Below are 23,520 nucleotides of genomic sequence, written 5' to 3'. Positions count from 1 at the left end.
GGAGATCGTATGATCAAGTTATGAATTTTACGATTTCGATCGATTCCGATCGTTCGATTTGTGATCTGTGAAGATCGGACCGTCCGTTAGAGTTGTAGTGTGATATGATGATCGTAGGACTGTCCCGATGACTTTGTGTGGTCACGGGTGATGATCCGACCGTTGGATCTTCATATAAGTGCGTTTTTGAATTGTACGCTAAGTTAATTATCGTATTTGGTTAGGTGATTGACAGTTTGAGTTGGCGGACGATTGTGAACCGTATTTTAAGCTATTGAGAAGACGCAGCGGGATTGGAGGTGAGTAAATCTCACATGGTTCATTTACGAACCGAATTTCCTTATTGCACAATTAATTGTTATGTGTGAGAAAATGGTTTTAAGAAAATGAGATTTAAAGTATATAAGAAAATGAATTTCTTGATTTTACTACGTGTAAACTATAGTTGGTATTAGTGGTCATTCCTGAGTGGATGATTACGTGTATATATATATATATATATATATATATATTTACTTGATTTTATACGGAATGGTGTGACATTGAAATATGTGGTTTTTTTTTTTTTTGATGATTTATATTGTTGAAAGAGTGATTTGGGGTTGTGTTGTGACAATTGTGAGTCGAAAGGTTTCAGTGGTAAACCTGGGTTTGTTCTGAGGGCCGAATGGTCTGAAGTCTGAAGGTTACAGTGGTAACCTGGGTGCACTGATATCGTAAGGCTGAACCTCGACGGAGGTGACAGGTTACGATTTAGTTAGCGTAAGGCTGAACCCTGACGGAGGTGACAGGTTACGATGCAGGTATCGTAAGGCTGAACCCCGACGGAGGTGACAGGTTACGATGCTGTTAGAGCTCTAGTCTGTCGTGGGAGTACGGTCATGGTGGTAACTAGGTTATTGCATTGTGAGTACTTTGTGCCACGTGAGTTGGGTTGGTGATTTAATTGTTGGGATTGTTGTGTGTTCGGATTGTTGGATTGTTTTACTTGATTTAAAAGAATTGTGATTTAATAAATCAATCGTTCATTTCTTATTTACTCACACGAGCTTTCAGAAAGCTTACCGGGTTTTGTGTTGTTGCAATCCCGGTACACTATTCAAACGGTGTAGCGGCGAATCTCACAGGTCAGGAGAATCAGGGTGGAGATCGAGTTGGGTAGAGCGGTAGTGTTGAGTTCAGCACTTGTTCTTTTGTTATGTTTTGTTGACTCTTTTGAGCGTAACTTTTTATCTATGATGGTATTGTAATAATTGACTTGAGAGATAGTTTGCTACGAGGCTTGTATTATGGTTTGTGAGACGCTAGTTAAGAAAAAAATTTAGGACGTTATTTGCGTTGGTTATTATTCATGTTTCGGATTTGAATTTGTTATTCAAAATTCGGGGCGTGACAAATAAGAAAAGAATTAGAGTTCCTGTCCGTACATTTATGAATCCCAGCAATACGAGCAAGCAGTCTTCTTTTCTTCTTAAAAGGATTACCAAACACAGTAGAGTTCCACTCGTTGAGATCACAGGCAAGTCGAACAACTTTATTTTGCAGGGTACCATTATAGCTCTTCCACTGATCATGAACAAACTGATTATAATTAATGTGTTCCATCCACATTGCCTGGAAACAAAAAGGCCTATTCACACCAGTGGTAATGATAGAAGAAGTAGACTGTAAAAGTAAAGGGCAATGATCAGACTTCAGGCGTGGTAAATGTTGAATAAAAGCTTCAGGGAAAGCAAGTCTCCATAAATCATTACAAAACCCTCTATCAAGTCGTTCTGTAATCCTCTTATTAGTCCAAGTGAAAGTAGATCCATGAAATCCCAGATCAATCAAACCATATTGATCAACCCACCTCTTCATCCCACTAATTTTTCCAGCCACTGAGCCCCCATTTTTATCTGCACTACAATATAATTCATTGAAATCACCTATGATTAACCAAGGAAGCTGACATCGGGTAGCAAATACAGATAGATAATTCCATAGTTGGCATCTCATAGAGGTAGTAGGACTACCATAAATTGTTGAAAGAAACCATTCCTGAGCAACACCAACAGAAACTTTAAGAGTGACATATTGGGAATTATTATCAACAAACTCAACATTCACTTTATTCCTATCAAATAAAACCCAAACTCCTCCAGAAAAACCCATTGCTTCAGACACTTCAGCATCAGGAAAACCTTGTCTTCGAAGAAAATTTTTAACTCTAGAGAAAAGAACTCTAGGTTCACAGATAATTAAAATATCAACCTTATAAAAGTGGACAAGATCAGGAATAGCAGATCTAAAATTCTTACCCCCAGCACCACGCACATTCCAACATAAAATTTTAAACATTGGAAGATGGCGATAAGGTAGGGAGGGATCCCTTAATTTTCAGAAACAATACCTTCCACAAGAAGGGAAATACATGTCTTTGCGCTCATTCTTTTTCTTGTTTTCTTTGCTCTGCTCTCATTTTATTGAGCCGTAAGTAACAAGTGCCATACTTTGGATTCTTGTCACTTTTGAAATTCTATATGATGATATTCAAACAACGGAATTCTCAATTACTAGAATTTAATTCCTAGAATCATAATTCTTGTCATTTAAGAATGTTTATGAAAATTAAAAATTCTTCATCCAAACACACTGTAAGATCAAGAAATTGAGTCTTTATTTCCAACAAAAATATTCTCATTTTCAACTATAACCTAATTTTAATAACCATGCTTTGAATGGAAAAAAAAAAAAAAAAAGACCGAGTAAAAACAAAAAATTAAATTACTATTCAAAGAATTAGGGACGATAGCTTAATTTGAAAAGTCTACAATGAAAAAGAAAACTAATAATTTTTTTTTTTTTTGACAGAGAACATTATAATAGAGATTTCATTAATATAAGATAAGACGAGAATGACCATTACATATCATTTCGCTGTCATATACAGATACTCAAGAAGTCGTGATAAAGTCAACATCACGGTAATATATAGACTATGACGACTTATTCAACATGTTATGCTCACTTATTAAAAGCGAGCCTATTCAACTATCGCCAATAACGCTTATTAATAGGCTAGTACAAGATAAACTAACTAAAAATGGGCATAGAGCCCAATAATTTTTCCAGACCCAAGAACCAAGCCCCGACTTCATCCCCAAAGTTCCAGGCCCAACCCAGACTTCGGCTCATATTCTCAGATTTTGAGCCCCAACTAGGGGAGAAGCCCATTAAGCTCAGATTTTCTCAATCGATTTCTATATTATTTTTCTATCGGTCAAAATGGATACATCATCTAATAATTATATTCTTGTGATTCGATTTTTGTCACTTCATTTTGAGTACTAACTAAAATTACATCGCTAGCATCAGTTCAATTTGATCTCAATTAATTTCTACAGCTCCATGCAATTAGTTGGTTTTCAGTTTCAAAAAATCCACCCCGTACACAAACGTAAATTTAAAAAGTAATTTAGATGAATAACATCATAGAAACATTTTATTTGGTTATGGACTTATGGGGCACAATTGATGATTCCATTTTACATTATGTAAAGCTTTCCCAGAAAATTTCATTTGCACCCCTTTCTTTGTGAGTTTCCAACCCTTGCGCCTTTCTGGCGGCCAAATTCTGAAAGAGGAGTCCACCACCTTGGCTCAAGTCATCCAAACCTACGCAAAAACCAAGCAGCTAAACAAAGGCAAAGAGCTTCACGCTCGCCTCCTACGCACTCATTACCCACTATGCATTTTCCTCACCAACCACCTCCTCAACATGTACTCCAAATGTGGGCACGTCGATTACGCCCTCAAGGTTTTCGACGAAATGCCTCACCGGAACTTGGTTTCCTGTACTGCAATGGTCACTGGGTTTTCTCAGAACTTGAGGTTCTCCGACAGTTTCCAAGGCCTTTTCCCAGATGAGAAGTGCTGGGGAGAGCGCGAACCAGTTTGCATTTGCAAGTGTCATCAGAGCTTGTGCGGTTCTTGGGTCGGTTGAGACTGGGAGGCAGCTGCATTCTCTTGCTTTGAAATTGGGCTTGGCTTGTGAGCTGTTTGTGGGTAGTAACTTGGCGGATATGTATTCGAATTGTGGGTTCATGGTTGAGGCTTGTAAGGTTTTCGAGGCAATGGCGAGTAAGGATGCTGTGTCGTGGACTTCGATGATTGATGGGTATGCAAAGAGTTGGGATTTTGAGTCAGCTTTACTGAGTTATCAGAGGATGATTAATGATGGGATTGGAGTAGATAAATATGTTGTTTCTAGTGCATTGAGTGCTTGTTCTGCACCGAAGGCTTGTCAGTTTGGAAAGTGTGTTCATTCGACGGTTGTGAAGTTAGGATTGGAAGTAGAGGTTGCTGTGGGAAATGCTCTGGTTGATATGTACTCGAAATCAGGTGATATGGAGAGTGCTTTAAATGTGTTTCGGGTTGACCCTGAGAGTAGAAATATTGTGTCGTATTCCTCTCTGATCAATGGTTATGTCGAGATGGATGAAATCGAGAAGGCTTTTAGTGTGTTTGTTGACTTACAGAGGGGGAGAGTTGAGCCTAATCAGTTCACTTTCTCTAGCTTGATCAAGGCTTGTGCCAACCAAGCTGCACTTGAACAAGGGATCCAACTTCATGCTCAGGTGGTCAAGTTTAACTTTGATAGAGACAGTTTTGTGTCTTCTGTTCTAGTTGATATGTATCGAACTTTTTCATTGAACATTATCCGTCCAGTTCTTATCTCAATCAAAATGACTTCAACTAGATGATCAAACACATCGATTATTGCTTTCATTTCCGCAAAAACTAAACTTATCTTTCAACTTCAGTTTTAGATGGTCATGCAACACCATAAGTATGTGCATAGTTATACCCATTTGAAAGGAATAATTCACAGGACAATATTGTTTGGGGTTTAAAATGCAACTACTTGACTGGAAATCAGTGTTAAATCTAAAGATCATTACATTCTCTATATCAAATATTATATAGTTCGGTATTTAGAATTTTTCTGTATGAAATGTAATCACTCCTGATTTCCTTTATTTGTTTTATTAAATATTTTGTATCTAAAAAAGAAAAATTAATCAACTCTAATTCTTTGAATGAAAGAGATGTTTAGCATATGGGATCACAGCAGTTGATGCACACTAAAAGTTTTACATTTGAATCCTTGTTGAATAAACTATGCATATGTGTTTTAATACATTGAAGATGTATAGAGAAACTTGGATCCAGAAAAAGTAGACTCACTAAAAAATTTGCATTATAACAGCATTCCATTTGCTGCTTTTGCATTTAGCTGCGTTAGGATCCAAACAGCAGTAGATACCGGAACTACAAGGAGTTCCCCGCCAATGCTCATGAGGATGGTTATAATCACATTTGGAGAACCAAATACCCCAAAACCAGTGTAAGCTCGCCTCCACATAAAAAATGCAACAGTAGATAATCTAGCAGATACAGACTCTAAGAAATAAGCTAAAGACCAGCAATAGAGGTGTACAGAAAGAATTCTAGAGACTTAAGTATATACATACCGTGGCAAGAATTTGCTCAAACATAATCCTGATCATGTCAACTGATCGTTTCACTCTCACGAAGTTTATGGGATGGCTGCTTGAATCCCCTTGGAAGTTTTTAATGTAAGGATATATCGGCACATCAGCTAGATCGAACAACTTTGCGGCTTCAGCCAGATCATCAACCTTGGATATATTGACACATCAGTGAATATATATGCCAAAATCTATGTAATCCCAATAAACTGATTAAAGAAAAATCATTGAGGTGAATGACCATTGTGAGTAAGGAATGTGCTGAAATGAGATCATTTGGTATTAGCAACATCACCAGCCAAAATGTGTTCATACATTATCCTAAGCAATGTCAACTGAACCCTTAACTCAAATGAGTTTCCTGAATTACTACAAGTAATCTTTGCAGTTATCGGATTTAAGTCGCAATCTACTAACTCTTCTAGTTTGCACCCTATATAAGTTCATCATCCTGCAAGAGAGGAGCTCATCAAAATGTCTTCCTTGCTTCACTTGCCAATTTGTTGCCTGGCCTTTAATTCAAGCCCTGTATTACTGGTTCATGGATTCTACTATATGGTATGATTTGATTTTAATAGTAAAACTCAAAGACACAACCTTGGATTTGTAATGCAAGGCTCAAATAAAAACATCAAGCAACAATGCCAATACAAGCACAGGAGCCAGAAGCCAACAAAACACAAAACACATGGCCATCAATCAAGCTTATAAGACCCCTCAAATTCTGAGCAGTTTGTAATCAAATAGAAAACCCACCAATAATAGAAATTGCAAGAGCGATTGAAATTGAAATGGAAGATTATGCGGCGTAACTACAGAGAAACAGTAGTCTCCCCTCATCTAATTGAAATTAAATTTTAGCCCCAACCTTTAAACCACTCATCAACCAGAACAATCAAATGAACTCAAAATTTCGACCCAACAACCCAGCAGCACAGAGGAGCAGCCAAGTTTCAATCAAAGTTTAAAACTCCAAATATGAATACACATAGAAACACCCATTTTCAAGAACAAAGAGCGGACAGTAGTAAGTAGTAGTACCTTAATTTGCAAGCAAGTACTGATTTTTCCGGTGAACTCCACGCGCTTCAACTTCTGCGCGCCTCTCAGTTTGCTCTTCGCTCTGTGATTGATGACTGAGGCTCGGGTCCTCAGAATAACCCGACCTATGTGGTTTTTTGGGCCTAACCTGGAATTCGGACGGCCCAAATCATTTTAATTCGGTAACACGTGTGTCCTCAAATCCGTCACTGTTATCAAACCAACAATTTGTTTTGTTTGTTAAAGGAAAAACACATTATGTGCCTTCGTCAAAGTAACTGACGAAGAGGGAATCAAGCAATTACAAATCACAGCTCAATCAGCATTTAGTATCATAAATGTAATTGATATTTGGGAAAAAATTACAAACAGTACCCAACTTATGGGCCACTCCGAATTTCTATACCCAAACTTCTAAAACTATCACAATGGTACCCCAAATATCCCACCCGACCCAACATTCGTACCTGCCGTCATGGACGGCGTTAACTATCATGCCACGTGGCATTTTCTTAGGGGTAAAACCGACCCTCTGTCTTTACCTCCAGGGAAAAAAATACAAATAGTACCCAACTTATGACTGACTCTGAATTTCTGTACCCAAATTTTCAAAAACTATCACAATGGTACCCAGGTTATCTAGCCCGACCCAACATATGTACCCGCGTCCCACGCTTGTGCAGCCCACCCAGCGCCCCGCGCCTGCGCAGCCCACCCGTGCCCAAGATGATGGGAGAGTTGGGAGGAAGAAGAAAATGAAGAGAGTTTGAGGAAGAAGAAGAAATCTGGTGAAAGGATGAGAATACCCCTCAAAATTTGACAGTTGACTAACTCCGTAACGACCAACAGTGTTCTAGGTACTAAAGTTGGGTCGGGGTTCGAATTTCAGGTACCAAAGTGATAGTTTTGGAAACTTGGGTACAGAAATTCGGAGTCGACCATAATTTGGGTACTGTTTGTATTTTTTACCCTTGATATTTCCGTTGTAATCCTATCCCTATATAAAGGGGTTATGAATGAAATGAGTAGACCAATTCCAATCCATTTTTACTTTTACACGTTATCAGCACGCTCTGAGCCAAGAGCCAAGAAAAAAAATCTAGTTTTCTAGTTTCTTTCTTCTTCCGTGAAAAAAAAAAAAAAAAAAACCAAAACCTAGAAAAAAATTTCTGCCGCCACCAACAAAAAAAAATTAATACATATTCAATTCCCCAGCGTCGGCAACGCCTCTGACGTGCGCCTTGCAGCCTCCCAAAACTGGCCTGCCTCACAGCCGGTTCGTTCCACAGCCAGCGAACCCCACGGCCTCGCAGCACCCATCCCCGCGCACAGCAGCACACAGATCCAGCAGCCTCTCTGCACCCGGCCATGCCCTGCAGCGATTCTGCACCTTTACAGATCCCAGCAACCTAGCGTAGCCTTGCGCGGCCTCTCACCTCCTGCCCACCTCTACCTACAGCCCAGCCTAGTCGCAACACAGCACAACGCCTGCACAACCCAGCAGCGCTGCTCAGCACCGTTTCTCACGGCCCCGCCTCTGCAGATCCCAGCGCCCGGCTGTTTTTCCAGATCGATCCGGTGGACACCAGCGCCCGGCAGCCCTTCTAGATCGATCCACCGGAAACCACGCCGGAGCAGCACGGCCCAGCCCCTGCTGCAACGCCCCGACGCAGCAGCCCTGCCGAAAAAAAAAAAAAAAAACCAGAAGGAGAAGCCGAGAAAGAAGAAGAGAGGAAAGAAAAAGAAAAAAAAAAAAAAGACTTGACCCGAGCCAAAGTAAAGACCCGGCCCAAAAAATGAAAACAGGCCTCTGCGACCCACAAAAAAAAAAAAAAAAAGGCATTGCGGCCCAGAAGAAAAAAAAAATATAGAAACAGGCCACCCGGCCCAGAAACAAAAACAATAAAAGAAAAGACCCGGCCCACTGCTTAAGCAGGCCCAGCGGCCCAGACAAGAAAAAGAAAGGCCTGCAGCCCAGGAGAAAAAAAAGAAGAGAAAAGCAAAGAAAAAAAAAAAGGCCTCCTGGCCCACTGCTGAAAAAAGAAAGGGAGAAACCTTAAGCACAAAAACATCGCTACGCACGCCTGCATCAACACGCGCGTGCGCTAAGATAGTTTTGTTTTCTCGAAATCAAGTATGTTTTCTTTATTTTCTTTTATGATTTTAACCAAGCATGTGAATTTTATTTTTTTTAGCATGCTTTATATACTTTATTGTTTATGCTTTTATTTTGTTATTAAGCATGTTTAATTAGATAATTTTGATCATTTTAAGCATGCCTTATTATTTATGTTTTATATGATTATATTTAAGCATGATTTATAATTATGTTTAAGCATGCTTTATGTTTTATTGCTTATGTTTTTTTTTATCATGAAATTTTGAGCATGTTTTATTTTATTTTACGCTTATATAAATTATGCCTACGCATGCTTTATATTATGCTATTATTTATATTTTATTTTACGCATGATATATTATTACTATTATTATGTGTAACATATATTTTGGTATACATTTGTGAAATTTGAGCATGTTATGTAATTCATTTTAATATATGCTATGTTTTTATTATTTATTACGTGTTATGATTATTACTTGTTTAGAATGCTATACAAAAAAAAAAGAATTGCGTTTTTGCCATGATAATGAAAGTTCATGCGCATTATAAATACACACTTACTGTGATAAAGTGTTGTCACATAGCATCGAAAAAATGTGACCATTACGAATCTTGGTCTTGAAATCTAATTCATACGTTTGGAAAATAATTAACGTGGATGTCTTTATGACTGCGTAATTTATTTCTTCTCTCTTGTTTATGTAGATGGCTGATCCAACTCGACCTGAGTTTGACATTTTGGACTCAGACGGACTTGAGTACCACCGTTGGGTTTCCGATGTAGAAACTGCCTTTGTGGCAAGAGACTACACTGCCACCATCAAAACTCCCACTGACCCCAAAGACGATGGACCGTCTGATAAGGTGAAAACAAATGCCTTAATGTTTTTGAGGCGACATATTGATCCTAGCCTACGCTGGGAATACCTTCAGTTGAAGACACCCAAAGAACTGTGGGATGCCCTTAAGGGACGTTTTGGGAACATTCATGACACCTTGCTCCCAGAACTGACCGTTCAGTGGAATGAAATCCGCTTGCTTGACTACAAAAGGGTCAATAACTTCAACAAGGACATGTTGCGCCTAAAGGCACGTCTAAATTTCTGTGGAAGGGAAATCACAGAAGATGATATGATCAAGAAGACTCTTTCCACTTTTCCTACTTCAGCAATCATACTAGCGAACCAGTATAGGCTGGAGTATGATAACAAAAGAATCACAACCTTCAACAAGCTGATCAACCTACTGCAAGTAGCTGAGAGTCATAATGAGGTTCTGTTAAACAACAATGCCAGGCCTGTTGGAACAAAGAAAATTCCTGAGGTTAATTATGGCAAAATGAATGGTGGAAAGAACCCCAATGCAAAGGGGATTGGACGTGCTGATCCCTACCCACGTGGCAACAATGCACCACGTGGCAAGGGACATGGGGGTCATGATATGGGCCGTGGAGGGCCTTCCAATGTATGGCGCAGAGATGGTGGCGCTGGCCCTAGTGGTCATGGAAACAAGGTGCAAAGGGCACATAAGAACCCTTCAGTCAAACAGAATAGAGTTGGCAATTAACCATGCTATAGGTGTGGAGTCATTGAGCATTGGTACAAGAACTGCCAAGCAAGCAACAGAGTAGCAGCCAATTACAAGAGGTATAGGGAGTCTAAAGAACAAGAGGCTCACTATATGGAAGAAGGAGGCCATGACCCAGACGTCAACCTCACAATTGCAGACTTTAATGGCAACAAGGAACTTGCTCAGTCAACCGATGCCTCAGATTTTGACTGATCTGCTTTATTTACTTTATTTTATAAAAACAGTTGTGAAGGCATAATGCCTCATTCTTAATTAGACTATTACTTGGTCTTAAAGTTTATTTCAATAATGTTTTGATGAATTAGAACAAGACCTTGATTTGATTATCGTTGGCTCATTAATAAATTTTGAATTTTATTCTTAAGCACTGAATTTATTCAAATTTATTTACTACACATATTTACATAGTTTGAAATTGCAATATAAAGATGTAAAGCAATACATCTAGAGAAAAAATTATTATTAGAATGAAAAGATTATCATTCTACTAAAATTACTCTAAAGAATCTGAGATATATTTAAAGTCAAAAACGCTCTGTATGCACCAAGAGCTAATCGAACCTTGTTAATGTTTCAAAGCAATTTGTGCCAACGGTTATCATGTAAAAACACACCGTGAGAATGGAACTGAATACCTTGATATTACATCTAATGACTGTGGAAGGAAACACATCTTAGAGAAACTTATGAGTCAATTTAGTGGACTGTACCTCACTACGATTCGGATCATTGAATCATATACTGTCACCAACAATGAAATGTGGGACACTGACTCATACAGGCTTTTGCATGACCGCCTATGGCACCGAGGTCGTGACATGATGATCTGTATTTTTCAAGAACTCACACGGACATCTCTTCTTTCGAGTGAAAAATGGGAGAAAAATTCGCCACACTGCAAGGTGTCGATTCTAGGATTGCTCAAATGCAGTCATTGCTTTATGAAGTACCAGAAGCACTACCTCCCTCCCATTATGCCTCATTGACTATTTCAAAGGCACATCACTCGTTTTGCAAAGCCTGCTCTTTAGCAAAAACAGGATCGAGACCTTCCTATTCTAAAGATACAAAACAAAACATTCCATTCTTACAAAGGATACAAAGAGATGTCTGTGGACCTATCCATCCAGAATGCGGACCATTCAAATACTTTATGGTTCTGGTGGATGCTTCGACAATCTGGTCACATGTCGTTTTATTGTCCACAAGAAATGCTGCAATACTCCTAGCACAGATTATACGTTTAAGGGCTCACCACCCTGATCACCCTATCAAGTCTATAAGGCTTGATAATGCTGGAGAGTTTACATCAAAAGCATTTGATGATTATTGCATATCTATTTGGATCGATGTAGAGCATCCTGTACCCCATGTGCATACACAAAATGGTCTCGCAGAAGCCACCATCAAAAGGCTACAGATGGTGGTTAGGGCATTGGTTATGCGCACCAACTTGCCTATATCTGCATGGGGTTATGCAATATTGCACGCAGCTTTACTTATTCTTTTAAGACCCACAGCTAGCCAACCATTTTCTGCGTACCAGTTGGTAACTGGATATGAGCCTGACACTTCACACTTACGCATATTTGGTTGAGCAGTATATGTGCCTATTGCGCCCCCACAGCGCACCAAAATGGGTCCTCAGAGATGATTAAGTATTTATGTTGGATACGAATCCCCAACAATTATCCACTATTTGGAACCCTTGACAGGTGATCTCTCTACCGCTAGATTTGCGGATTGTCACTTTGATGAGATAGTCTTCTCATCATTAGGGGGAGATAGGAAAAAGGATTTTCCAAGGGAACGACAGGAATTGTTGTGGTTTGTCCCCACTCTGTCTCATTTTGATCCCCGCACTTCATAAAGTGAAAGTAAAGTGAAAAGAATAATCGATCTTCAGAACGTAACAGATTCGATGCCTGATGCGTATACTGATATCGTAAAAGTGACGAGATCACATATACCAGCTGCAAATGTGCCTGCAAGGTTAGAAGTCCCCAACAAGGGGCACGGTACCGCAGATAGAGGCACTGCAACCGCACTTAGTGGAGGTGTGGTTGAGGCCGTGGATCCCCAAGGAAGAGGGGGAGGTCACTTGGTTCGATTGACACTCACCCAAGGAAGAAGAGGGTGGGTATGGCACAAACCAATCATCAATGTATAGAATCCCTCTCATGAGATTGTCTCTGATTATAGTTATGTCCATACTGGAGGATGCACCGATGTTTGAAATGATTCCAGAGAATAAAGAAATCTCAAAGGATTACGAGAGTACGTATGAGTTGATAGAAAGATCTTCCATACACATTGATGATATATACTGTTGCTCAAGGAATCATAGAGCACGATGATATCGAACCACGCTCTGTTGAAAAATAGCAACAAAGAGCAGATTGGCCTAAATGGAAAGAATCAATCCAGGTAGAATTAGATTCTCTGACAAAGAGACAGGTATTTGGTCAGGTAGTGCTAACCCCATCAACTGTAAAGCCTGTAGGACATAAATAAGTCTTTATCAGAAAGCGTAATGAGAATAATGAAGTCCTGAGGTACAAGGCTCGCCTTGTGGCGAAAGGTTTCTCACAACGCCCTGGAATTGACTACGAGGAGACATACTCTCCCGTAATGGACGTTATAACGTTCCGCTACTTAGTTAGCTTAGTAATTTCTGAAGGACTGGAAATGCAGCTCATGGATGTGGTTACTGCATATCTCTATGGGGATCTAGATTCAGAGATATATATGAAAAGTGCCTAATGGCCTTACATTACCCAAGTCAAGTGACTCTAAACCACAGAGTGCGTTTGCAATTAAGTTGAAACGCTCACTTTACGGATTGAAACAATCCAGACGGATGTGGTATACTCGTCTAAGTGACTACTTGATTGGGAAGGGATATAAGAACAATGAATTATGCCCCTACGTATTCATAAAGAAAACAAGTTCCAGATTTGCAATTGTAGTAGTATATGACAATGATATGAACATAACTGGTACTCTTGATGAAATAAGAGAAACCGCGAGCTACTTGAAATCCGAATTTGAGATGAAGGATCTTGGGAAAACTCGATTCTATCTAGGCCTTGAACTAGAACACCGAGTTTGTGGAATATTAATCCACCAGTCTGCATATGTCCAAAAGTCAGGCGATATAACATGGACAAAGCACATCCTGCTAGCACTCCCATGATCGGTCGAAGTTTGGATGCAAGGAAAGATCCATTTCGTCCAAAGGAAGATGACGAACAAGTGTTGGGAGCTGAAATTCCCTATCTAAGTGCAATAGGCGCATTATTGTACTTAGCCCAATTTACTCGACCAGACATTGCATTCTCAATGAACTTGTTAGCTAGATTTAGCTCAGCGCCAACACAGCGTCACTGGAATGGTATCAAGAACATCTTCGATGCCTAAAAGGAACCATTGACTTGAGACTGTTCTTTCCCTACAGAGAGACAAGAGGGACCGCAGATGGAACTGCAATCCCTGAAGAAAATATTGATGGCGAAAGTGCCAATCACTACACTGAAACGCCAAATGATGTTTTGGTTGGTTTTGCAGATGCTGGGTATCTCTCTGACCCACATAAAGGTCGTTCCCAAACTGGTTATGTATTTACCAATGGGAACACGGCGATATCTTGGAGATCAACCAAGCAAACCCTTGTGGCTACCTCATCGAACCACTCAGAGATCATTGTTCTACATGAGGCGGTTCGTGAGTGTGTATGGTTAAGAACTATCATTGCACATATTCGAGGGATAAGTGGTTTGAGTTCTACCACTGAAGAGCCTACTTGCATTTATGAACACAATGCAGCTTGCATCGAACAGATGAAGTTAGGTTATATTAAGGGTGATAACACAAAACACATATCGCCAAAGTTGTTCTACAATCAGCAACAACAGACTTTCCTCAAGATTCAAATGAATCAAGTAAGGTCTGAGGAGAATGTGGCAGATTTGTTCACCAAATCACTGCCTAAGGCCACATTTGAGAAACATGTGAAAAGCATAGGAATGCGAAGACTTTCCAAGCTCACTTGATTAATGTAATGATCAAGGGGAGGTGTAGACGTCAGGGGGAGTCTAACACACACATGTCATTCTTAAATGTAGAAGGTACGTTGTGCTCTTTTCCTTCGACCAAGTTTTATTTTTGTCCCACAGGGTTTTTATTGTTACTTGGCAAGGTTTTTAGTGAGGCAACAACTCATGCACCATTTCGTCTTTGACTTGGCACAAGGGGGAGTGTTAAAGGAAAAACACATTATGTGCCTTCCTCAAAGTAACTGACGAAGAGGGAATCAAGCAATTACAAATCACAGCTCAATCAGCATTTAGTATCATAAATGTAATTGATATTTCCGTTGTAATCCTATCCCTGTATAAAGGGGTTATGAATGAAATGAGTAGACCAATTCCAATCCATTTTTACTTTTACATTGTTTTATTATTATTTTTTTTTTTTGAGAAGAAAACAAAAATTACAAGAAAAAGCCACGAAGGCAACCAGAGCCTAATAAATCAAACTGGGTAGCAGCAGGGAACCCGATTCACCCAAATTGTCTGATAAGGTTGTGGCCCCAAGCCACCACAATATCGTCAACAAAGTTAGCTTCCCGGAAAACATGCTCACAAGCGCTGACTCGAAGCTTCTGATATCCCTTATAATAGAAATAAGCCACATACCAAAGGATCTGAAAGCCTCCTTTCACAGACTGGATGACGAGGGCAGCAGCTCCTTCAATAATGATATTGGACATATTGGCTCTTAAGACTGCCCGCAGACCATACTTAAGGGCCAAACTTACAGCTATAGGAACAGAAACGGGACCCAAACTTCTGGAACCAGCCAATATAGGAGCTCCAGAGCCATTACCTAGGCCAGGAGGAAACCAGCAGCCGCATTGCCATTGAGAACGGAGGCATCGAAATTGAGCTTAATAAACCCAGCAGGGGGGGCAGACTAATCTGAACAGAGCTCGAACAATTGGGTTAACCAGATGCCAAGGGATTCAAATTTGCTCACCACTTTTCATTTTGTGGTAATATCACCACCTTATTAAAACTTGACACGTCATATAGAATTAAATGAATACTTATTTTTTTTTTTTAATAAAACATCATAATTAACTATAATTATATTTTAGGGATTTTGTCCATTTACACCATTTTTAGAGATTTTTTTCCCACTTACCCCATTAAGTTTTTTTAATTCCCTCTTACTCAAAACACTCTAAGGAGGTCTTCCCTAATACCCCATTAAGATTTTTTTTTTGTTTTTAAATTTTTTTTAATACCATTTTACCCTCACCCCTTTGTTACTTACAGAGAGAGAGAGAGAGAGAGACCATAAGAGACTTCGCTGGAGCCCGGTCACCCGCTGTCGGAATCAGGCCAACTTTCCCCGGATTCCGGTCACCGGCCGCCGCCCACCGGAATTTGCTGAAAATCTCACTGAAAATATTTTTTTGCCCCCAATGGACATCTATTGACCCCTAATAGAGGGCCTAATAGAGGGGCAATAGATGTCTATTGCCCTCCAATAGACGACTATTGCCCCCCAACAGACGTCTATTGCCCTCCAATAGACGACTATCAGCCATATATTACCCTCTAATAGACGACTATCAGCCATGTATTGCCCCCCAATAGACGTCTATTGCCCCTCAATAGGACTTTTCAATCGCAAGAATGGGAGCTAATCTCCCTAAATTTAGACAAATAAAACTTTGATTACAAAAAAAAAAACAAGGAGATTACATCAATTCAAAAAGTCTATTACCCTCCAATAGACGTTTATTGCCCCCAATAGACATTTAACAGACGTCTATTACCCTCCAATAGACGTCTATTGCCCCTCAATAGACATTCAAAACTGTTTTTTTTTTCCTTCTGTCCCATTACTTAAAAAAAAAAAAAAAAACCTTATTTGGCCACCCAAGTCAAGAGCCTGATCCAATGACATAGTGTGACGCGAGCTCCAACAAGGAGCAAATCCCGAACGTGCACTCCGTCCGGATTCTCAAAGAACTAGCACTCTTCCTTCATCGATGTGGGGATAGAGCCAAAAGGCTTTGCGGCTTCGTCAATTTCCACAACCTGATCGGAGAAATTGCGGTAGTTGAAGGCGAAGGTGAAGTCTGGTTCTGGGCTCGAAGATGAGTCTGATTCCATGACCAGTGGTGGATCGGAGAACTGATCGACCTTGATCGTCAACGAGAAGGAGAGATCCAGGGTGATTTCCGACGACGAGTGGACTCCGACGTGGATGAGTTGGATCCGGGAGAGCTCTAGGGCCGGGTCGGAGGAGAAGGGGAAGAACACGACTATGGAGAGAAGGAGGAAAGCGACGACGTGGATATACAAATGCCTTATGGAGAGAGAGAGAGAGAGAGAGAGAGAGAGAGAGAGAGAGAGAGAGAGAGAGAGAGAGAGAGAGAGAGAGAGAGAGAGAGAGAGAGACTGATCGGAGATGGATGAGAGAGAGGAGAGAGTGAGATCAATGGCATGGATGTAGTTTTTTAATTAAGCTGAGGGCCAAATTGTTATTTTACTTGAAATTGGGTAAGTGAGAATAAAAATCTGTTACTGGGGTAAGTGGGATAATTTTAGCCAATTTTGGGGCTTTTGGTCAAGGACTCTATATTTTATAACACATGACAGTTTTATATTGAGTGGTGGTATCACCACTAAAGTATTGGTGGCGAGCAAATTTGAATCCATCAACAAGTGCCAGACTTTGAGTTCATAGTTGGTTTTTTACGCATATTGTCCCCACAAAATTACTTGTTGATTGTTCTCGAAGTGATCAGTGTGGTTTTTTTTGCTTACCATATTGATGGCTTTGATTTTCTCCTTTTTAAAATCAAAACCATACCACTTCGAAATTTCACCGGGCGTTAATTTTAACAAATTAAATCATATTTTTAATAAAAATAGAGGAGTGAAATTCACACTCTTCATTTTACAATTCACACTTTATCTTTCATTTTTACTAATTTCAGTAAAAAAAAGAAAAGAAAAAGAGTGTGGGCAGAGAATCAAAACTCTAATCTAGCTTAAGCAAATTAAAATTCACTCCAGACTTTTCAGAGCTGAGCATACCGAAACCCTAGAGATTTGGCAGCAGGGTGGTGGCGAACTTATGTTCGTTTTCTACTTAGGAGCGTCTCTGGTGACGCAGCGAGGCTTACGGGTAGCAGGGATCTCGGTCTCGTGGTGAGATCAATCCTAGTGTTTTGGTTTTGGCGCTCGCATCTCTTTGGCGGTGGGTATTGGACATTGGGGTGCGGTGGCGAGCGACGAATGGAAGCGAAGAACTAGTGACAAGTGAAGGCGCGCGACATGCGGCAACGAGCGTCGAACTCTTTTTTTATCAACGAATAAACTGATTTAACCTAAGGAGGCTTGCTTTGGTATTCCAGCGGGTTTTGAGTGTGTTTTCCTGGATCGACCCAAGGCGGGGTCTTTTCCAGGTGCTCAGATGGTGGAAAGTCGCAGACGTCCGCCGGAGCAGTGATGGCTGGTGGTGGCTCTTCGATAGGACCAGATCCTGCTGGCACGAGTTGGGGGATGAAGGGTTTAGCAGCTTCCTTTTAAATGCTAGCCTGACTCTATCAGCAGTCAGTTGAGCAATGCATGTAATGGGTGATCTTCAGATCCCCTAGATTGACCTTGTACGGTCATTATGATCTTTCGATTACTGAAATATAATCCATTCCCCTCAAAAAGAAAAAGAGTGTGGGTTGTAAATTACATTTCATTCTCTTAAAAATATCTGCTTGCTCAATTAAAATATTAGTTTTTAGGGGCCGTGACCACTTACCCAATTTTAGACTAAAAATTGCCCACTTACTCCACTAAAAGTTTTTTAACCCCATTTACCCCATCTAACAGTGTTTGACAGTATTTCCCTCATACTCTCTCTCTCTCTCTCTCTCAATGCTTCGTACTCATATCCCAAACTACAAACCCTAAATTGCCCATCCTCTCTCTACAATTCCTCAATTTCTAGTGGCCTCTAAGACCCCCGAAGAGTCTTAAATCTCCAAGATCGAGGCGACTACTGCGTTCAGTTTTGGATCGCAGTGTAGAAGATGTAGAATGGCGGACGTAGAACAAGGCATTTCGTCGAAGCCGATCTGGACAGAGGCGATGCCGGTATTGTTCGTCAGAGGTCCGGGAAGCTCCGAATCGAGTCTGGGCTTCGCTGGCAGGACTCGGACGACGTCACTCTGTTGGACGGCGTCGTTCTGTTTTTTTTTTTTTTGGTAAATTTGGCAGAAGGCTTATAAGGAAATAAGAAAGAAGAACGAAAAAAAAAGTTTTTGAGTGGTTATACATGTCTGCGGGGCAATAATATGAGTATTGGACTATTGGGGGGTAATAATATGCATATAAATTGATCAACTGTGCCTGTAGTGTATTCATTTTGGTTTGGGGAGTTTATGCAATTCATTGGAGGACAATAATATGATTATTGGAGGCAATAATATGATTATTGGTAGACAATAATATGAGTATTGGAGGGCAATAATATGATTATTGGGGGGCAATAATATGGTTACTAGGTATTATTAGGGAGCAATAAATTCAGACGCCGAGATCCGGTCACCAGTCCGGTAATCGAATTAGGAATTCCAGTGACCGATAGCCGGATTCCGGTCATCGGTTGTCAGATTCCAGTCGCCGGAGTAGGTTCACCGACGCCGGAGTTCGCCACCGGAGTCCAGCAAGGTATCCAATGACTTCTTTCTCCAAGTGACAAAGAAGGAGAGGGCAAAATTGTCTCAAAAATAAATAAAAATGAATAAAAAAAAACTTAATTAGGTATTAGGGAAATAATCTCTTAGAGTGTTTGGGCAAGTGGGCAATCTCTTAGAGTGTTTAGGTAAGTGGGCAATTTTTAAGCTAAAATTGGGTAAATGATCATTTCCCCTAGAGATAATACTTAGTTTCACCATTTCGCATATGGGCTGTCTTCATGTGGATATTACTGGTAAACATTTTGAAGCCCATAGTTTTGTAAAGGAACTAAAACGAAAGTTATTTGCCTGGTTTTTTTTTTTTTTTGGGTCTGAAAGAAGAACTTCATTAAGCCACCCAGGCAAAGAAACAAACAAACTACAACAATACCAGCAAAAGCCAAAACAACCAGAAAGACAAAAAACTAAAAAGCCAGACTACACGCTATCACTATTCACTACGACAGCAAGACAAAATATCCTACCACAGACACAGAAAACAGCGACTGGACCAAGGGTTTTTGCCTGGTTACTAAGACCATCTCCAACAGATGTGTCTTTTGCAGATGGATACCCAGCGTCAACTTTTGACCAACCAAATTAATCTCCAACCCATTTGCCTTTTACACGTGGATTTGACACAAGAGTCTTCTCTGTCAAATTTGACAGCTTCCTCCGTTTCTGTCTTTTATTTTTTTATTCTTTGTTTCTCTCTCTCTCTCTCTCTCTCTCTCTCTCTCTCTCTCTCTCTCTCTCTCTCTCTCTCACTCACTCTCTTTCCCTTTCACGTCTTTCTTCCTCTCCTCTCACCCGGAAATTCAAGCTTTCCTCTTTTCAAGCTTCTTTTCTCTTCTTGAATATTAGGAACATGGATCAAAATTTATCAGATTCATCTTCAAATCCTGCAAATGAGGAATTTTGGGATCTTGCCAATTCATCATCAGACGAAGAATTGATGAATCTGGAGATTGCTGCTCTACAAGAGAAGGGAAGAAGAAGACGCCGAGGCTCAATTCCTGGTCGCATATATAAAGATAGACAACGATTGCAAGGTCAGGAAACACTCTACAATGATTATTTTGCTGAAAATCCTGTTCATGAAGAAGTTGTATTTCGGAGAAGGGTTCAGATGCATCGACATGTTTTTCTTCGAATTCTAGCTGCAGTTAAATGCATGTTTATCTGTTAGCAAAATGGATTGTTAGTTGATGAGTGGAAAAGCAACTTCTGGTTCTGGAAATGATGGAGCTTCACAAAGGTTAGTGGTCTTTGCATAGTATTATGCCTTTTTACAAGCTTCAGATTGCTCTTGAGTCTTTACCATTTTACATTGGTTAAAGATAGTTTATTGATGCTGTACCCAGTTTGACCGTAAACTTTCTCGTTAACAGTGCTGAAAGTGGCAGCGAGGGTTCATCAGATGGAAGCGCGGAGAATGGTAACCACCAGGTATGTGTATGCCCTGCAGCTAATACTCCAAGATGTTCTCGAGTTCTTCTACCTTTCTTCAATGGCTAGTAAATTTCTAGTAGCTTTTGCAACTTATCTGCAAATAGCAGCTGGCTCAGTATATATTGTGCTTTGGATTTTAGACTTTAACCTGGCCTGAGAAATAACTGTTGGCATGATTTTCTTCTAATGAAACATGGCTGTTATATCATTAGGAGTATGGTGCAAACAAGAAGGGAAGCTTTGACAAGATGCTTGCAGATGGTACTATAATTTTGTGCTTTTATTTATTTATTTTGGTCTGCTATAGTGATCGTGTTCAACATACACTTCTTTTTAGGCTATATTGTAAGCGTAGACATTGGTAAATGGTACTTGCATTAATTTTGGTAAAATGGTTTTCTCACATTTTTCAGGAGCAAATGCACAAAATAACACAGCTTTAGTGCCTGGGAAGCCTGTAGTTTCTTTGCCTGCAACTAGTCTGAATATGGGAATGGACTTGTGGAATGCATCCCCCGCTGGTGCTGGAACTGCAAAAATGAGAGGAAATCAATCTGGAGCCCCATCCGCTGTCGGTGGTGACCATTGGATTCAGGTACAAATTTTTCTCATGTTTTAAATTATTGTTCTTTTAGTACATATTTTTCACTAGTTATTCTGTTCTTCAATCCGTGTGTGTGTCTCAATATGTTCAAATATTGTAGTAATATCCATATGTATGCCAAATCTGTGGTGTACATATATGCATTTGCCTTATAGCCCTGTGGTATCTAATTATATGAGAGACTGAGGTCAATTCAATGGAGTTTGCACCTATTTGTTTTGTTCTTTTATCATCTTGGCTTTAATATTGATTACAGGGAGCTTTGGACGGTGGCTTGGATATTCCACACAGTGATAAGAGGTTTGCTGGTTTCTCCAAGGACAACAAGCAGCTTGATGCTGAGGTACATCGCAAGTATATCTATGGTGGCCATGTTGCTGCATAAATGAGGGTAAGAATCAAATTGCTATTCCATGCTTGCTTCTTTTGTTTGACTAATAAGCGTTGATTCGTGTTTTTTGATATTCTTGATTATATGTGCATTAACTAGATGAAATTTGCTTTCTCTGTTAGCAAAATTGATTTTTAAGAAAGTTGATGAGTTAAAGTTTATTAACTGAATCGTTAATAACTTGGTAGTCAATAGCTTATGATGCATAGTTTTTGGTTTAGTGAAGAAAGTGAGTATATGTGTATCCTTCCCTTTATTCTATTTTATGGCTATTGTACCTTAATCTTGCCCCCAGTCTTGGGTAAAATTGCTTTTAGGTTTTGTTCTGTTTCTTAATAAAATTTCTTCTACTCTATTAGATCCACTTGTTCTTACATGTATGTAAAGAGACGTCTTCACTGTTCCATATTGCCTGACTCTTTTTGTTTGTCTCCTTTGCAAATTTCCTCTTCAGATACCTCTCAATGCAGTTACATCTATAACTGATGGCTTGAAGAAATTGTACATTGAAAAACTAAAACCATTGGAAGCTGCATATCGTTTCAATGATTTTGGTAATCCATTACTGGTGAGTATTCTCTCATGTTCTAATGTCATTTGATTTGGGTCAAATACAATTTGCAAATGCTAGCATATCATTTGGTTGAGGTAGAAGAACTTTTGCTAGACTTGCGGACTGATTTATTTTTTTGCAGACTACCATTGATTCAAAGACTCCTCTGTTATGACCCCAAGAACTTAGTTTTTTTGTGACATATAAAGGTGATGATAATCTCTGATTATTGTCAATGATAGGGTTTATGGTTCAATGATAGAAATGCAGCTCAGAGTTTCCTTCAGTTTGTTGCTATATATCAGTTTGTTGCTATCAAATTCAAGCTATTTCTGTTTGTTGCTAGTTGACTGCTATTTTTGTTGTTGTTTCTGTTTCCTGCTATATATTCCCATCTTGATGTATTCTCATAATCTCAATTGCATCTCTTTTCTCATAATCTGTTCATGCGTTTCTTAAATGGAACCATTTATTGTATGATCTTAGATTACAAGAAAAAAAAAGAGAGGAAAAACAACATAAATAGAATTTTATATATTAAAATAATATTCAAATTTGACATCTCCATTGGAGCTAAAAATTGTCAAAATGTTGCTATATCAAATTTGCCATGTCATATGTCAAATTCAAATTTGACCAAAGCCAAATAACAAAACCATTGGAGATGCTCTAAGGGCTTTTTAGGCTTTGATTGAAAAGCGTGTGAGAAGACGAATAACCTAAGAGCCTTTGTCTTGAAGGAAGAGGCGATTGTACTTCTTCATCCATTGGATTATTAGCTTAATTAGTTTAGTGTGTAAAAAAGTGATTGCTTGGTAGCCATTGTCAGGTGATATGTGATGAGATTCTTCATCAAGGATTCATTCATATCTCCAGGTCTGAAGGCATGTAGAGACAGGAACCAGTTGCTTTTTTTTCCCCCTCTCGTGAAGGACACAAGAATCACGGACCAAGAAAATTGCTGAATGTTACCCATCAATTGATTAAGCTTTTCAGAGATTTAAATGGCTTCTATTTCTGCAGATAATAGAATAAAGCTTAAATTAAAATCAGATATTAAGTAATAACAAAGAAGAATTTTCTCTGAAGCAAAGCAATTCATGCTTCTCCGTAAGTTCTATCTCAAAACGGGTGTGCACTAGTATATGAAGGCTAGAAACCACTACAAAGTACCAACAAATGACATATCGAGGATCTATCATCTAGTATCTACAGAGGCATACTTAAATCCCTCAGACTGATGCTGATGTGGTAACGAAGAGGCTGGGAGGCCTCAGACAAGGCACTCATTGGAATAAAAAAGGAAGCATTTCAAACTCTTGGACAACGTGAGCGTCCTTTCTTCAAGAAATTGAGAATCTCAACTGAACTGCCTTCTGAGAAGGAGGAAGGTCCTCGATTGATTCCAAGGGTAATGTCCCCTTGTGCCTGCAATTTGGTATTTTAATAAAATTGTCGACAGACTTATGGACAAAGTG

General features: G+C 39.6%; 5 protein-coding genes across 6 annotated transcripts in view; 2 read left to right on the top strand and 3 right to left on the bottom strand.

Moving 5' to 3' along the window:
- Window positions 1–1,371: 1,371 nt before the first annotated feature.
- On the bottom strand, window positions 1,372–2,154 carry LOC112194251. Its single transcript, XM_024334498.1, has one exon. It carries the CDS (start codon window positions 2,152–2,154, stop codon window positions 1,372–1,374), a length of 783 nt encoding a protein of 260 aa, XP_024190266.1.
- A 1,751-nt stretch (window positions 2,155–3,905) lies between these two features.
- On the top strand, window positions 3,906–4,745 carry LOC112194250 (pentatricopeptide repeat-containing protein At3g13880). Its single transcript, XM_024334497.1, has one exon. It carries the CDS (start codon window positions 3,906–3,908, stop codon window positions 4,743–4,745), a length of 840 nt encoding a protein of 279 aa, XP_024190265.1.
- A 301-nt stretch (window positions 4,746–5,046) lies between these two features.
- LOC112194249 lies at window positions 5,047–7,895 on the bottom strand. Its single transcript, XM_024334496.2, has 4 exons — window positions 7,810–7,895; window positions 6,576–6,723; window positions 5,517–5,684; window positions 5,047–5,429 (listed from the first exon to the last, which is right to left on the bottom strand). The coding sequence occupies exons 1-4, from the start codon at window positions 7,893–7,895 to the stop codon at window positions 5,229–5,231; spliced, it is 603 nt and encodes a 200-aa protein (XP_024190264.1). The 3' UTR covers window positions 5,047–5,228.
- An 11,912-nt stretch (window positions 7,896–19,807) lies between these two features.
- LOC112194248 (G-box-binding factor 1) lies at window positions 19,808–22,026 on the top strand. Its single transcript, XM_040516046.1, has 6 exons — window positions 19,808–20,300; window positions 20,434–20,491; window positions 20,707–20,755; window positions 20,908–21,089; window positions 21,355–21,489; window positions 21,944–22,026. Exons 1-5 carry the CDS (start codon window positions 20,251–20,253, stop codon window positions 21,481–21,483), a joined length of 468 nt encoding a protein of 155 aa, XP_040371980.1. The 5' UTR covers window positions 19,808–20,250; the 3' UTR covers window positions 21,484–21,489; window positions 21,944–22,026.
- Window positions 22,027–22,641: 615 nt separating this feature from the next.
- The window catches only part of LOC112193791 (probable disease resistance protein At4g27220), a 61,047-nt gene continuing 60,168 nt past the window's right edge, over window positions 22,642–23,520 (bottom strand). The window contains exons 11-12 of one of the 2 annotated variants that reach the window (XM_040516035.1): window positions 23,266–23,470; window positions 22,642–23,059 (exon numbers count right to left, since the gene is read on the bottom strand). The gene's annotated coding sequence lies outside the window, so the exon portion shown is untranslated. Of the gene's footprint in view, window positions 23,060–23,080; window positions 23,471–23,520 lie in introns of those variants that run through there. The other variant, XM_040516034.1, reaches the window with a different exon arrangement.

This window comes from Rosa chinensis, chromosome 3, assembly GCF_002994745.2.
Source record: "Rosa chinensis cultivar Old Blush chromosome 3, RchiOBHm-V2, whole genome shotgun sequence".
Lineage (NCBI taxonomy): Eukaryota > Viridiplantae > Streptophyta > Magnoliopsida > Rosales > Rosaceae > Rosa > Rosa chinensis.
Note: the sequence above shows the minus strand (reverse complement) of the source record. Positions and strands in the feature narration are given on the sequence as shown.